Here is a 17,870-nt window from a genome sequence, read left to right on the forward strand (position 1 = left end):
GTAATGTAATGTAATCTTACCTTCTGTTGTTACTACATTACAGATGGTGTTTATTTAAGACTGATTCCACTCACAGACAAATGTGAATTCTAGTTTTGGTCCATTTTGATTTTATTATCTACTGACAGAGAAAGCATTAATGTGAATGTTTTTATTTTTTATTTTATTTTACTTATTAATACAATAGTTAAAGCCCCAGTATGTAAATTTTAGCCAAAAACACTCAAATAAAGCATGTTTGTTCATTTTGGTCATTTTTATTGCACTGAAAAACTTTGAAAAACATGTATCCTTACTCAAAACATACCTGTATCTCCACAAAACTGACTCTTATTGGGCCTGGGGAGGGGAAGGGGGGTATCTATCTCCATGGATAATGTTTCGGAGTATGGCTTTAGCTTTCTATTTTCTTAGAATCATGCAGGTGATGTGCCTCCTCTAGAAAGTTACATACTAGAAAAATCTAAGAAATTAAGGCAAATGTTGAATGTTGAACAGAAAAATATTACAATTGTTTGTCAACTAAAACTGATATGTACTGAAATGTATCTTCCATATTCTGAAAAACCTCACTTGTGTCTGCACATCATAGTCCCTGTAACAAACTTTGATCCATGAGTGAGGAACTATCTCCACTTATGTCACAGGCTTTCATAGGGTTCTCATGCACATTTATTTATTTATTTTTTTACCACATACATCAGTATTTATATCATAGCAAAATACTTGAAGAAAAATCTGGTACAGGGCCTGTATTCAGTCATTGTTACTCAGGCAAAAACAATGCATAATTTAACATGTAAATCCTTATGTTGCGTGTATATTGGCACTGCTACACAACCCGCTATATTCTGCTAAGCTTCGGTGGAATAAAGACCATAGGAATGTGGCCTCCGATAGGGATCATAAAAGCTGCTAATGTATGGCAGGCTTCTTAAAAGGGCTCAACCACACGTGAGCTAACAGTACATGTGCTTCTATGGGCAAAAACGTGAGTAAGAATACATGTGGAGACTAACGCTGAATTATAAGCGTTTTTCTGAGTGGAAAGAGGATCAACAAGAGGGGAAAAAAGTGGGAAAAATAGTCTACTTACTTTCCAACTTCGTCGATGACAGGAGCCGGGCACAGTAAGAAGGTGTCCTCTACGCTGGCTGGTTTCTCATCTAGAGAGCAAATATTGAAGAAAAGCTCAGTTCTAAGTAACACTGTGCATGACTAGTGCTGTCACTCTACCAAAAACAATGTTAAATCTTGCTTTCCTAACTGCTGCTCTGTAAGCTCTTTAAACTTGGACTCAAATATCATAAATCAAAGTGGCAAAATCTGTCAATGAATCTTTGTTGTAATCAAACCATAGGATTAACATTATTGCCTGTCCAGTCAAAACCACATAGAATCATACTTTAAAAAGAAACATGTGTCTGGAACCGTATTTGTGTCTCATATTTCTGATGGGCACTGACAGCTGCATTAACCAATCAAAGAAACACATGGTCCATTTGTGTCAAAACAAATATGTGAGATTAGATTGGAGCATCCCAAGTGAGGATGGTTACTTGTCCCGCTCCTGATCTGAAACTCTTTTGTATTTGAACAGAAATTAACAAAAAAGAAGCATGGCTCAAGTACTTAAAGAGTGAGAGAAAATGAAGGAAGGTGAACTTCAATAGTTTCCATTTTTAAATCTCTATTGGTTTGTATTTTGTATTTGTAGAATTTATTATCCCCATAGGAAAATTCTAACAGCAACCCATTGACCCAGACACAGGGAGAACATGCAACCTCCTCACAGAAAAACCCCAGCCATGTGACACAATCATCAAATCATGTAACTGAAGTGCTGTGATGACATACCTCTTCTATTTTGTTGCTATTTGCATGTTTATCATCCATAAACAGGCACCACACATAATAACAATTCACCTAACTGATGTGTAACCATATATAATATTTTACATAAGAGAGTTCTGGATGTCTAAGAGTACTCACTGATTGTAACTGTGTCGTTGACTTTGAAGCTGCACAGCACCTGGTCGATGTTCCTGGCGTGGAGAAAGCCATTCCCCCTCACCACCACTTGAAAGGACTCTAAACACAAAACAGGGTACACACAGAGATGAATTTATATTAACCATAGCATTTGGAAACATTTTGTGGTTGGATGAAAATTTTGCAAATATAGAAAAGAAGAAGAGAAAAAAAAGAAAATAATTAAGAGGTGAATTCCTGTTCTTGTTGTTTTTGCAAAGTTCTTCTGAACACACTAACCTTATCCTTTTCATATCCATGTATTTCAGAGAGACAAAAAAAAAGTATAGTTGCCTTCACAGTTAACAATTACAAAAAATATATATATATATATATTTTGAATTGTGAAATTTCCTCAAAATATTGTCAATAAACAACTTGAAACTCATTAATCATTATAATCTAATTCTTTGGTGTAGGTCAATTATGCATTGGCTGGGATCCAGAATACACACTTCTTCAGTACTTTACAAAGATGTGAGTCTGGCCACCAGTAAATCTCCACACGTTCAAATGGGCATGACTGACCTTTGGATTAGCCAATCAGGGACACGTGTGGTCTGCTCGTATCAATCAAATAAGGCTGCTCATGAGGGAAAAAGAAAGGAAAAAAATCACAGGGGACTGAAAGAGATTGGAGATTTCTGTAGAATCAATGAGCACTAAACTCTGTTAATCTGAGCTGAGAGAAATGTCATTTGGTTCTAAATGATGGGTGACCAACACTAAAAACACCATTCTGGATTTGCCAGGCAAAAATATACATTAGGAACACAGATTATGGTAGATGTTCATGATACTGTGTGATTAGTACAATATTATACAATATATGAACAAACCAAAGATAATACTTTCTGAAGCACGTCCAGAGATAAAGGGGAAAAAAAAGTCTACAACAAAATTTAAAAAATGCAAAACCAACTTGCCCAAAGACTGCTGGTGTATTGTGTTTGCATGTGGCTCTTTTATAGCCTGTCAAATTTTCATAAAACATAACATTATGCTTCATTGGTTTGCAGAAATTCTATTGTACACAAATTACTTTTTAACAACAGGCCCACAGATGTTCATTCAAAGCTTTCTTGTTTAGCCAACATTATTGAATCAACTTTTAATACAGTCATGTAGCTTTCAGTAATTACAATCATTATTTTGGCAGAGAAGAATTGCATTAGATCTGCAGCCAATCCCACCCCTAGCCTACTCTGATGGTCACTTAGTTTAACAGCTGTCTTTAAAGGCCCTATATCCTATTTTTTCTCACACATTTGAGCAAAATTTATCATGTGTCGCAGATACATTGCTCTTGAGGTCAAAATATATTAGATAATCAGGAAGTGCATATTTGCTGCCGTCTTTAAAATAATTCCCACTGCACTCTCCGTCCCTGCAGATTTCCTATGAGTGACCCGTGTGCCCATGTACGGAGGTCTTCCCGAGCTGGAATTGCCATTACTGTAGTGTGGAGTGAGAGATGGGGTCCAGTAATGAAATTAACACAGTTCGACGCTTAGGGGAGGCCACCATCGCTCAGAATGACTCACAAGGGACCAGTTGAAGTGTGGTCTCTTGAGCTGCTTACCTCCTGCACACACGCTGGAAGGCTCGGCGGCCAAAATCTCTATGCAGGATTTCTTAATGATCTGAAAACACACAAAAAATTAGGAATTATAACAAAGGCAAACCAACTGAAAAGCGCACTATGTAACTTTTCTGGTGAAGGGTTGGCCATCTATTTGTTTCGTGTCAGTTTTTATTTATTTATTTTTTAAACCCTATAGTATAGTATAGTATAGTATAGTATAGTATAGTATAGTATAGTATAGTATAGTATAGTATAGTATAGTATACTAGTCTATGTGGTCTTATACTTGCACAAGGTCATTCTAAGGCTATTCAGAAAAGATTAATGTGACTTTTTTAGTATTTTTTTGTAAAATTTATATCTGCTCAAGTTAGTATCTAGTTTTAGTATCTGCTTTTCAACACTACAAAGTATTTTGATCAATATAAAGACCTCCAATTGACTAACATTCCAACCAAAGCAATAGAATCTCCATGGAGACAAGCAGGTAACAGATTCACCCAATTAGAAAAGTTACATAATGCAACTTTTCATAAATGAGGTTGTGTAATGTTCTCCAACTAGTTTAAAACAGCTTACAATTACAATTTAACCTTGAATACCACTAGCTGCCAGCACCAGAATACCAGGCTCAGTATACGTGGCGCCATACCTTACTTGAAAGCTTAGAACCTCCTCTATAAGTAAAAAAAAAAGTTATAAAATGATTTAATAAACCTACCAAACAAAAATAAGTGTGTGGTTCTTTATAGTACAGTATAAAAGGAACAATAGGATCAGTCTGCCAAGTTTTTACTGCCTAGACTTTTCAGACCACTCTTTGTGAACCCTTGGGTGCTTATGTGACATAATCCTGGTAGATCAGCAGTTTCCGAACTACTCAGCTCATCTGGCAACCATCAACATGCCACGTACAAGAGTCACTTACATCACCTTTATTCAACTTTCTAATGCCCGATTTAAAGGGGCGCTATACCTGATTTTCTGTATCTACTTATAAAATGTTTATATCCTCCGTGAACCAGGAAGTGCAATACTGGCTTGCTAGTTGTTGTTAACATTACTGTGATGGCAAAACTCTACTCTGGCCTCAGAAAAAGCACTTATAAACTCACTGCGGTGAATAAATAAGCTGCTACAAATGCGTTAAGAAAAGTAATAAATAGCTTTGGACCGCTGCAGTTTAAAATGTGCAAGTGCTGTCTTCACATATTTAAAGGTACAGTACGTCACATGTCACCTTTATAATTCCATGTGTGTAATCCCTCAGTTGTCCAGGTTTGATCCATTGCAAAAGAAAAATAATAAATAATAAAATCTGTCAAATGGACAAAACGTTGTAGGAGTGAAGATGTTTCGCTGCTCATCCAAGCCAAAGGAACAACATTTCTATGGAAACAAGCAGTTCAAGGTGCTCCGCCATGCAGAATAAGAGTCGGGTTTGTGGAGATGCAAACGCACTCACTGTAAAGATGTAGACTTTTCTTGTTTTTAAGTGCAATAAAAGTAGCCAAAATGTAAAAGAAAGTTTTTATTTTTGTCACTTTTTTTGCTAAAAAGTTACACACTGTGGCTTTAAGTGGAAACTGGGAACAGCACCTTTTATATAGCCATAAGTACACCCATTTATTTTGATTAGGCTTGATTATTTTGGCCATGAGTATGGTAGTATGTCCTTGATGTACACATGAGGGAAGAAATTTACCTTCTTTCACCTTTGTTGGAAGGGAAACCTGACTGGGCTGCTTGAACTGTACCGCCTCAATATGTTAGTGTTTAAACGTTCAATACACACAAAGACCTACAGTGCTGGCAGCTTAGGCTAACACAGCATGATTTAACTTTAAGCTCCAAAACATACCTGACTACCGTATATAGGTTTGTGTTTTTTAAATCTAAAATTGCAGAGAAAATGATTATTTACTGTAGATGAAGATGTGAGTAACTTGTGTGTTGAAAAGTCTATGTACCGAATCAATGACTCCTCGGAGAGCGTGGAAGCCGCCCAAGACAGGAAACACATGCTCGATGGTGTCTGCAATGGTGGCCAGCTATGGGGAAAACAAAAACAAAAATAAGTTATAAACAATTCACCATTATTCACATTGGTAAATTGCTATGGTTGGGAAATATATTGGTGCTAATATCAATATTGAGGTATCAGTAATGGAAAAAATATAATATATATAGTGGGAAAAATTTGAGTTTTTCACAGTTTTTCTCAGAATTTGCATTCCTTTTTGAACAAAATAGTAAATTAGAATGGAAAAAGAAGCTTGATGAAGTTACAGAAATGGCTCTACGGTTATACAATCAGCCTTAAAAGTACAACAATTCATATTATATACTGTATAAATACATGTTGTTATGTTTTGCAAATGTAAAAAGTGAATTTATGAACATTACTACAACCTTACTTCAATTTGCAGGTCTTACCATAAAACTTTAAATAGGCCTATTATGCAAAAATCTACTTTTTAGAGCTTTTAAAAATGTTATAGTTGTATCCCCTTCTCATTTCCACTCTCAAAGTTGTATTTGTTTCAGTAATCTTTATACTCCTATATTCAAGATGTCATTGCTTCAATCAAGCCCCGTTTCCACAGGTGTGCACCCGCTACTCTGTACTCACTTCGTTCTTCAATTCTATTTTCTTAAGTGGAGATGTGAAAGATTCGGCAGCATCATGTAGTTATTTTGGTAATGAAAAAAAATAACACTATTCGCTAGTGTGATGTGTCTGTCTCTTTCTATTGTTGCTATGAGTCAGTTTGACAAACATGGACAAGTTTTCAAAAGTTTGCGCCTGTGACACAGTTTGCATCCATTAGTGAATGTGTATGAAAGATAGAGTATTTGTATATCTGAAATTGAGTGATTGCGTGTGTGAATAAATTGGTATGGTTGTGTATCTGTGTGAGCTGACTGTTTTTAGAAATGGCGTATTTGAAGGGCGAGATGTGTTGTATTAGATGTATGTGCCATATGTTTACAGGTCTTTCATCCACCTACACCAAACTGTTACTTTTACTTAACATCAAGCTGTCCAGGGGCTACAGGTGGAAATTAATATTTTTACTATAACCTGGCACCATACATCTTTCCTGTTTTTTTGTTTTTCCTGTCAGTGTATTGTTGTGCACTGTCCCTGTCTAAATAAAAGCATACCACACCATACCATGTGCAGTGTGATGTGCGGGTCAGTGGATTTGTTTCTTTTATTAAGTCATTTTAGATCAATATTACGATTTAAAATGTCAAAATCATAACATAATGATCCATGAGTGTCATAGATTATAACAGACACAGCCTTAAAATATTAATATTGACAGCAAATATTCGTTATCGGCCACAGCAGGACAGGACAACTATAGAATATCAGTATGAGATGAGGCAAAAATAATGGACATATGGATACTAATAAGGAATGTTCAAACAGGAAATGAGTCATGCCATTCACAGTGCTCTAAGTCACATAATGGCTGCATTTATAATCAATGAAAATAGGACAGAAGTTACAGTTTAGAAGCTGTATTCGATTACAGCCAGTGATGAGTTCTCATGAGACTCGTCTTTCACCATGTAAGACACGGGAACTCCAATCATCAGGTCGCCTAATTATTTACTATTATGAATGTTGCAGATGTTGCTCTGGCAGAGAGAGGGGCAGCTATAGAGTGAGAATGAATAAAGCTGTTTTTGTGGGGGTCTTGGGCTATAGAAGTCCAGTGAACAGACGTCATTCAGCAGTGTGAGAAAGCCTATTGTACAGACATGCCAGGGAAATCTAGGAGTGCTGCAAAGTTCCTATTCATGAAATTGTACTATTAATGGTAACTTCATGTCTGGATGTAATCTCATGCTTATGTTATTATTTTCCACCTACTGTTAAGAACTTTGGCCCAGCCTTTATACTTTTTAATAGTGCTATACAAAGTTAACTTGGCTTATTTTGCACAGTGACTAATATAAAGCCAAGATTTTTTACGCCAAACTTTAACTAAACTGAGATTACAGGTCAAACATATGATTGTTGCTTTAATGCTACCAAACTACAATAACTGTCTTCTTTCATTTGCTGTATGTATGTATCTTGTATGATTTTGTAAGCTAAGCAGAGTTGGACATAGTGCTTCGTGCATGGATAGGAGACTGATCGGAATACCAGGGGCCATCATGGAGCGGCATTGGCTCTAATGCAACTGTTGTGTCATTAGGCAAGACACTTTGCACACCTTGCCTTGCATAAATGAGGCATGTGCATGAGTTATTGGTGGTGGTGCGAGATGCCAACTGTGCAGATTCAGTCTTTTTTCAGTCAGTCTACCTCTCGGCAACTCTGGAGTGAATGACTAATGTGACTTTGAGAGTCCAAAAATCAAATGTATTTTTATGCTTATTCAGTTGTGTCCAGATACAGTTACCTAAGACTAACCAAAAGAGCTCTATGTCCATCTGGTTGTAGCTTCTCAGTTCATGTAGAAACCTTACCTGCGTTTCATTGAAGTCTTTCACCCCCACACAGTACACAATGGCTCCAAGAGACCTGGCTCTCTCGGCCTGTTGGAAGAGAAGGGAAGTCATAAATCAAGCACATCCATGGGGCAAGTACAGAGCAGACCCTTTGCTGGTCTCCACAGAGCATGGTTTAGGATAGCAGTTTGAATGTGCACTCGTTACCTCTTGCTGTGCTGTTATAAGCTGATGCTCCTGCAGTTCCCCATCTGTCAGCGCAATGATCACACTAGCCGTCCCTAAAAGAAATGTACACCCAGGTTAAAACCTTAGCAAATCTCTTCAAATATATGAATGTTGAATTCTTCGGTGCTTACCAAAGTTTTCCTTGTGAATCTGTTCATTTGCCTGTCAAAATAGAACAGATCATGTAAATATAAATAACTCATATCCAATGATTTCTTACTTACTTTCTGAAGTCCAAGGTGCATGAACGTGTCTCCACCTGGAATCTCTCGTCTTAAAGCGTTAAGGCCCTTCTGGATGTCCACTCTGAGCATTCATAGAAACATAATTTTAGGTTTGTGTACATTGTGGTTGTTTCGTGGTGCGTTTGTTTACTTTTTAAATACAGTTTTGGCTCAAAAAATACTTGATATTCAGATTCTGAATATGATGATGTCATATTCCCAGATGGGGACAAGATACATTTTTGCAATTGATATTGGTATTTTGCTGTGAAAATTTAAAAAAAGGCAAAAATCAATCAATATTAACATTTATAAAGATTTAACATATTCATAAGCTCTGGCAGCAGGTATGGAGGGTTATTTACCTGTTCTCTGTCAGTTTCATGATGGTGGATGCCATTGAGGAGAATGTTATGAAGGACATCCTGAGCATGGGGCTGTTACAGAGGAAAGCATGAAATCACAAACCAACCAAAACATTCCGTCATTGAAGAATACTGCAGAATATTCAGCCAAAAACAAATAAACTGTCAAAATGATTCTTCCCTTGAATTCATAAAACCTCCAATGACTGATTAAGCAAGTTCACCATTTTGATCACAGATATGTGGTTTGGAAGCTATGAGAGAAGAAAAATGTATAGTTCTCACGTAAGGGCTTTTGTTTTTTCCCAGTAGGCCTATTGACTTGCATAACAACATGTTGTATGGGACACTAGTCTGTTTTCAGTCTCATGCGTGACAATGACTCCTAATGACTTATTTCTGCTCAAAACACGTCACAGCATCTTCAGTTGTGGTTAAGTTTTGACTGGGTTTGTAAAATATATTTTGAAAACAACTGGGACCAGCTAAACATGCAACACATGTATTTGAATTGTTTGCAAGACATGCTAAGCTAATGCTGATTTGTAGTTTTGAAAATGTGTTGAAAGCTGAAAGTTATTATGCACAAATAGCATCCAGCTTTTTCCTCACCTGGTCCAGCTTTGCACCTCTATACTACAGTCAGCATGCTAACTGACTTAGCATATGGCCATGTGTAGCCGTAGGGACATGTTTTATGTTTTACTGAAGCCACTGCTGTGTAAAATATGGTTCTTCTTCAGACACCAACATTTGGGTTGTACAGGAAGCAGTGAAATGTTTATAGCCTTGATACTTTGCATTGTTTAGTCAGTACAGTCACCTCTAAATGTCAATAATCTGGTTAGGTCTTTTTTATTTGCCTATTTTTAATTAGTTAAAAAACAAAAAACAAATATGATTTATCAATATGGGGAAAAACGTGATTTAAAAAAAAAATAAAATTGTGCGGTTACCTTTTGAATTTTACTGCGAGGTTCTCCACAAAGTGAAATATTTCATCCCAGTGGTTCTTCACACTGCCAGACCTAAAAGACAAAAAATACAAAAAATATATTTAATCCTTTGGTATTATAAATATAGTACAGCAAATGAAAATAAAATGTGTTTCGCTCCACTCATTCTAAAAATAGGCTTACTGTATGTTGGGCAACAGACACCTCAATCAACTTGCATTTAAACTACAAGGTGTCATTTTTACCATTTAATATTTTATTTTATAATACAAATGTTAGCATTAGTAAAGGTAATGTGATATTTAATAGAATAAATGTCTTGAGACTGTCTGTAATGTTAAATGGCAGTTATTTAACAGCCTGCATTATGACCTGCCCCTGGAGGCTCAGGAAATTGGCTGGTCTCTCCAGGATGTCCTCCATAAAACTGACATTTATGGTAAAAACAAAACAAAAAACTGACCTCGTTTAGCCAATTGCTCTGTACATGTGCAAGTTTGAGTCTTTAATAAGGGTAATCTTTAAGGTAGAGGGCCCCGTGGCATGTGCCCAGTCAGCAGGTCAGCAGTTAAGCTAACAGGCGAGCAGGAGACATGACACATGGGGAATGAGCTAACGGACTATAGAGGCCACCTTATAGTCGAAACATAACTTCAAAATAAAGTGAGAATGACTCAATGTTATTCTAGGAGCTGAGAAACTGATGTTATAGCATATAACAAACTGCAACGGCTAGTGTGGAAATAGTTTACACATTTAATACTATGCAATTAATATCACATTTAAATTACTTCAAATGTTTAAAAAGTAAATAATAAGAACAACACAGATGGCTCGGTCTGGGCAGTTGCCTTTGATCTGTGAAAATAATATCATGAATCAGTCACTTTTTGTGATGATACACCTATTCTTTAGTGTGTTAAAGCACAAAAACACAGCAGAGAGTCTGGTTTGAATTTTTATTCATTGTTGCGTCTTCAAGTCATCATAAACACCATAGTTTTGTAAAGGACACTCTGGTGAAGGCCTTCTCAGTGAATACATCTGTACAAGTCTAGATTCAAACAGAGTATGCTATGGCACTAGTCAGGTCTGCAAAGTTTGTGTTTGCACTAAGGCTGTCATAAGTATTGAAAATCAGATACTAATTGATCCTAAAACTAATATCAAAACTAGCTACTCATTTGAGTATCAATACTGAAAAAAATCACATTAACAGGACAAATCTGAGCTTTCCTGAACCATTTAGTTTGTTTTTGAGTTTATCTTCATTCTGGTAGCATAATTGGTATTGAATGTTTAGTGGACAACATGTGACAACACCAGTTTCCACACTGCATTTATTTTAATGTATAGGCCTAAATCTATAGTGAAATACAATGATTATTATGACAAATTAAGCAACATAAAGTTTTCATTTAACAACCTGTAGTAAACCTTCATTGCACTTTACATTGTAGAATGGGTAATCAGAAGCTTTTAGAATGAGAATATTTATAGGCTATATTTCATTTCTGCAGCACGCCTACTTACTGCCTTCCCGTGTTAGACTGTGTCATCCACATGAGTACTATAAGTAAATTATAGTTTAGGAGAGATAAGTTTAATTCTGTAGTGCGAAACATATGGGGAGAGCAGCGGAGAAAAGCAACAAAAAAAGTTACAGGGTGCACCTTTATGCTGAATGAAGGTGTACTGTGTAACTTTTAAATCTGTGTAAAGTTACATACTGCAACTTTAAGTGTTGCTACTGCATGAGATAGTATCAAACATAATATATAGTGGTGGCAGTGTTGACTTAAACAATGGATTTCCAACAAAAGCACCTTGTAGCAGTATGGCCTCATGTTTTTTGTCGTGAGCTGTTGCTGAGGTTATCCCCCTTGGTGTTTTGTGTCATTGCTTAGCAGTAGATTTCTTGGCCGAGCCTGGTGGTCAGTCATCCAGGGCATACCAGGGACTTTCCCAATATCCTTTCTTTTCTGCCAAACCATTGTGGAGTTCTTACATAAAAACACAAACTTAAACATGAACTTATAAAACAGCTGAGACTGCTGATTTGATATATTCATTGGGTTTTGTGTAAAGATTGAAAAGACCTTACTAGCCTTTATAAAAAAAAAAAAAAACTAAAAAAAAAACTATTGCTTTTGCAGATGTTTTTGCTGAGCTTTCCGAAATCTCTGAACCTATAATAAACAAAACAGTCAAACAATTTGAGCAAAAATGTTACAAATACAGCCAATTTTCAACATCTCAAAAAGATTAATGACTTGGACGATAGCTACTTTTGCGTTGCCTGGATGCTATCAATGTCCGGCAAGAAGAAGTGTTTCCTCAATCTTGTGTCCTGACTTGTTCCTAACCATCAAAACTTTCGGATTGAGCAAAGGAAGTGGATAAGACCTTACAAGCTAAACAGAATTAGAAAAAGGTTGGGGTAAAGAAGGAGGAGAGGTGTCTAGTTGAATGTGCAGCGCTAACAAAATCAGCCACATGAGAATTGCAGATGCACGGCTCTCACCCCTGACTAAAGGACTGAAGCCAAGTTCTTGAGCGAATTGTTCCATTACAGCAACAGAGGGGCGGGTAAACATAAGTCAAACTTGAGGTGTGGGGATAACTTTGGCCTATTTGTTTAACACTGGGGTGAATCTGAGGACTCTTTTTGGTTCTCGTTCTCGTTTTGGCTAATGTTTAAGTTGGAACAGTACCATTGTCTGTGGCGGCTGCAATCGTGGGACTGAGGCCTAGCTTGCACTTTTGCTCACCTGTCCAAACAGCACTAGCCGAAGGAAGTGGGGCATTTTATTCAGCGATTTGTCACGCTAACATCTGATGTGGTACTTTTCTTTTTTTTACCAATTGGTGCTTTGATCTCATTTTAAAAGTCTGGGTTGTTTGAGTTGAAATGCAGCGGTTTAGGTGTTCCGAGGACAAAAGAATGGGGAGGTGACGAGCAAGACATGCCAACAAACTGTTTGAATCTGGTGAGTTATGTCATTGCAAACTGGTCAAACTTGAATGATTGTTTTTTCAAATGGACAGATTATCTCAGAGCATGAACAAAGAACATATGGCTGGCGATGTGCCGCTGGAAGCATGAAAGTAACCAAACAAAGAGATTGTGGAGTTAGCTTATCATGCAGACTGTATTGCTTAGGGCTGGAAGTGAGATAATATACTGGCTTTGATATAGATTTGCTCTGCCAGAATAAACAAGCTGATGATTTGATGAAACGGCAAGGTCAATCCCGCAAGTCACAACATTCCGAACGAGAGCAGAGGTCATGTTAGTCTGTGTGTGTGGTTCAACGTGGGTTAGTGCAAGTTAAACAAAACTAGCTTGCATAAATAGTTTGTTCTGAGAGAAAACAGGGTAACCAAGTCAGACTGATATGTGCAGCACTGTTTATTCAAGTTCTTCTGCGTACTGTCAATCTGGAGGTGTTGTCACGATACTGAAATTTCAAACTTGATTTCAATACTAAGAAATAGATTTAATACTCAAATCTTATACTTTAATCACTTATACTTGCAATTACTTATACTGTGGACTTGCAGTTGTTCTGATACAACTCAAGACCATTTTAAAGTTATTTACTAAAGGGCAATTTCTGTCCTGTGAATGTGACTTTTTTAGTATCAATACCTGCTCAAAAATGTATCTAATTTTAGTAATCTGATTTTTGATACTTTTGACAACCATGATCTGGAATGACTCACAGAATGCAACCCTGAAAAGGTAGAATGTTCAGACAAATATTTGACACTGACTGCCTGAAGAATCACAACAGCAACAGGCAAGAAATCAAACATATAGCAAGGTCCAGTTGAGTAAAACGCACAAACATCTTTCCCCTCCACAAATGCACAAAGTACTTTGATTTTAAAAAAAGAGTATAGTCTGTATTTCTGCTGAAACAGTACATACGTTGCTGATGTTTGTTGTGGTTTATGTGGGTGCTTCGCCTTTGACTTCCATTGAAACCATAATGCTGCTTTGTGATTAGTAACCAAGACCAAACAGAGATGCAGAAGATAGATTCTTGTGAGTTTGATATGCAAGCTAAGACAAAATGATAAAAACACAATCAAGTGTCTTCATTTCCCTCAAGATGTTTCCACAGTTAGCTACAGTAAGTTAGGACATTTCACTTTTCCATGTATAGAATTGAGTTCCAGTGTCTTTAGTTCTATTCCCCAAAAATTCTGGAGTTGTGTTTTGTTGTTATGTAGTAATACAGAAAGTGCTACATTGTATTTTTAACTTCACTTGTATGTGAACTTCACTTCACATTTTAATAATTTCAGAACTAGAATTGCCAATCTCTACTAAACAAAAGACACCTGTTAACTTGAAAACTACCAGTTCAGGAGATGACAAGGACAAAAAATTAGACAATTAGACAGGAACAGATCATTTTGAGTTTTGGAGATGAGACAAAGGGTTACTCAGTTATGTTTTTGATGAGGAAACAATGTTCTAACATGGCTTAAAGTTCACAAGAGTTCATTTTGTGTAGTGTAGGACCTTTAAAAATATGTGCCGTTTTTAATTCAGAGGAGTTTATTATTTCACATTTCAAATACAATTTCAAACGAATGTAAATGTTCTATCATTATCCCTGTGTAGCTCATATTTAAGCAAGAGGCAAACCCTGCACTCTTGAGTCCAAGAATCTGTCAACAATGGGAAGCGATATGGATCATTAGCATTGCGCTGTTCTGTGATGCTGAACAGACCATTGCAGGGGGAGACAGGAATTTCAGAGGTCCCACTGGGTCTGGGAGGGCCTAAAGAATCAAAACATCTCTATACATTTGTCTTTCTGCTGAATATGGCAGAAATTAATGCATCTACCAAAAGGTCATACGTCTAATGACTGTGTGAGAGGGAAATGGATGTGAACGATGACACATTGAGTTGTTTTGAAAGTGTGTTCACACAAATTCTCGGAAATTGGTGCGAGAATGTTTTGGTGCTCTTGGTGCACCTGTCCAAAAGAGATATATGTTGTTTCCTAGATCCATCTGCCTTTGTGTCTGTTGCTTGAGGAGTATATTTATAGACAAAATAGTTTTTCCATCAGAAAGACGAAATGTAGGCTCTGCCATTATAATTCTGCCTTTTATCAAAACATGGCATGTTTTGGAGTCTATGTCTTGGATAACAATTATGTCTTAAAGAAGACATATTGTGCTTGTGTCTGGTGTATAGTTATAATCTATGACACCCGTGGATCGTTATGGTATAATTAGGACATTTCAAACCACATAATTTGGACATTTTAAATCACAATATTCATCTAAAATTACTCCTGCTAAATCCTGTGCTTATCACAGATTTAAAAAATAAAATTGTGACGATTGTACTTCAGAGCTGTGGCTGTATGCCTGTGGTGAAAACGGGAGTTGAAAATAAGCAATTAACGACTAACCAAACATGCACGAATCACTCCAGATTCAACTTCAGGTGAGACAATGGTGAGGGAAAACAACTATAACATAGTTAAAAACTCTGCTTTAAAACAGTCATGCAGCCCTCTGCTAACCATATCAACCAGCATAGCATCAATTACCCAGCATGCTTCTCTTCAGACGAGGACACTGCTATGACGCTATGTGGGAAAAAGCCACTCCAGTCTTGTATGTATTAGCACGCCTCAGCGCAGTTCTCATGGTTTAAAACATTAAAAAGGAAAATAAAGGAAAATGTCTACCACTCCAGCTGGTTCTACCCTCACTACCTCGAGCCTGCAGCCAATAGTGGCACTCCAATTTAACTGACTGGGCACAAGGCTTTGTTTGTTTAAAACCACTAACCTACTTTTACAGCTATAGCAGAAGTCTGAAGTCTTTACTGCCTGATTGTTGAGCTATTGTAACACGTTTAGTCTGAAAATTGAGGAATCATTTGACGCAATGTTCGTAATTAATACAGTTTCCAAAGGAGTCATGCCTAAAACCATGAGGTTTGGGTTAGTGGCAACCTGTCTTGTTTTTGTCTTTTGAGGAAATCTGAGGAAATCTAGAGTCTAAAACAGATTAAATATCAGAACGTTTAAAACTGCAGTAGCAATATAGTTTTTGAAAGTGAACTTCAGATTTTCAAGTTTAACAACAAAAAAAGCAAGCAAAAGCTAAAATATGTAATTTATGTAGTACCAAGCTCATACAGCAATAAAGACTTGAAACTCGGGACAAATATAAGTGGTCACAATGTCATTATTCATCATTACACTTCCCCAGTTGACACATGAGTGATGCAAAAAGAGAAATACATTGTGGCGTGGTCTGCCATATTTGGGAATATGGGTTTAACTCATGGTATCATAATTTTATTAATAAAATATTGCTAAATATTGAGCAACTTGCAATCCAGCCACTGACATTAGCAACTCATTCCCAGTTCCTATTCTTTTGTTATTGTAATTTAATTTCAGTCAGAACAAATCGATCAAGTTGGTTTACATAGCAAGTGAACTGGCCCATGTCCTACATTTCCAAAAACTGGCTATAAGAAACTCATTTTGAACCTCACTGAGACCAAACTTGTATAAATATGTGTTGAAGATTGAGAAGGCTGTCAGAATAGAACTGCACAGCTTCCCTTTACATTCTGACAGCATTGTTATTGCAAAATCTAAATTACCATGTCACCTGTTTGTCTTCACCCTCTCTACATATGGTCCATATGAACAGGACTTAAAGTCTAACATTTGCGTTCCAAATAAAACAGCACGCAGTGACACGCCTGTCCTGAGTCAGCAGATCCACATCCTTCTATGTCCATATGCAGCAGCATGGGGCTTAAAGGCATACATCTAGGGAACCACAGCTTATGCCACGAGAATTCAGAGTGTGTAACCCAAAATGAACAGATGAATGTAGGGCATTCTGGAAAGCTACCACAAGATAATGTATGCAAGCAACATTCTGTTAAAAACGGCACTGAAATGTATGTTACCACAACCTAACCCATGCAAGGACTGGTGTTGTTTGTCATAGGAAATGCTTTACAGGTGAGTGCCCTTAAAGGTACACTATGCAACTTTACTACTTAAGTTGGACAGTCTACCACTTGCTTGTCTCCATGGAGATGTTATTGTTTGATGCAGTGTAATCATGATGATAAAATTACAAACTCGATTTTGATACTGATAGACTCGATACTCAGGGATGAAGACCATTCAATTTTTTTCTATACCAATACCTTAACAATACCTGCTTTTCAATACCTGAACGGTCCTTTTTTCGGGCCTAACTTTTTTCATGTAAATTAATGGCCAATATTAAGAAAATACTGTCCAATCCTTGAATAATGTTATAACTATGTTAATTCATATTTTAAAACATAGTGCTGTGCTCTACATTTATAACTCAAAACAAATGCACACGCAAAAGAACCAGAGCGCACAGCTATTCCTCACATGGACTTACACCTGCGTATGTTTCAGTTCTGTTTTGCCACATACAGCACTTTATATCAAAGGCAGCGCTGCAGAGTACATGTTCTTTGTTTTGACAAATACTAGTGCTGTTTGTGGCTTTTGTTTGTGCAGAGCGCAGCCATGATGTGTGAGCACCTGCACTGCTGTTAAATAAATCAGTGCAGTGTGTGCATTGGTTCATTGACCCAGGCATTTAAAGTCGAGGAACCAAAAGCTGGCACCAAATGAACAGTTTTAGTTTTATGATGCCCGCACTTACCTGACCTTTTTTATCAGCTTCAGTTTCGGGGCCCAGCCCTACTCAAAACCGGTTAACTTCTGTCCTGTGAATGTGACCTTTTAGTATACTTGTGAGTATTTACTTTTGATGATCATTTTAATTGTAGAGAAGCACATGGCGGACCCCGTGACCAGACAGGTTACACAGTGCACCTTTAATATTGAAAGACATGCTTATAACTTGATGTGCAATTTGATAAAGCCTCACTATCACGACTCTTTTATTCCATTACTACCATGGATTTTGTAGAAATGAAATGTATGTGTGCATGTAT

The 17,870-nt window shown here is 37.0% G+C and overlaps 1 protein-coding gene across 1 annotated transcript in view; it reads right to left on the minus strand.

The window, feature by feature from the left end:
• antxr1c (ANTXR cell adhesion molecule 1c) overlaps positions 1-17,870 on the minus strand; it is a 43,399-nt gene that overhangs the window by 23,157 nt on the left and 2,372 nt on the right. The window contains exons 2-11 of the mRNA XM_033984187.2: positions 9,863-9,934; positions 8,907-8,978; positions 8,542-8,623; positions 8,449-8,479; positions 8,297-8,370; positions 8,108-8,176; positions 5,587-5,667; positions 3,614-3,674; positions 1,993-2,091; positions 1,097-1,166 (exon numbers count right to left, since the gene is read on the minus strand). Coding sequence (XP_033840078.1) covers positions 1,097-1,166; positions 1,993-2,091; positions 3,614-3,674; positions 5,587-5,667; positions 8,108-8,176; positions 8,297-8,370; positions 8,449-8,479; positions 8,542-8,623; positions 8,907-8,978; positions 9,863-9,934 — 711 coding nt within the window. The remainder of the gene's footprint in view (positions 1-1,096; positions 1,167-1,992; positions 2,092-3,613; positions 3,675-5,586; positions 5,668-8,107; positions 8,177-8,296; positions 8,371-8,448; positions 8,480-8,541; positions 8,624-8,906; positions 8,979-9,862; positions 9,935-17,870) is intronic.

The sequence above is a fragment of the Periophthalmus magnuspinnatus genome, chromosome 19, assembly GCF_009829125.3.
Source record: "Periophthalmus magnuspinnatus isolate fPerMag1 chromosome 19, fPerMag1.2.pri, whole genome shotgun sequence".
Classification (NCBI taxonomy): Eukaryota; Metazoa; Chordata; class Actinopteri; order Gobiiformes; family Gobiidae; genus Periophthalmus; species Periophthalmus magnuspinnatus.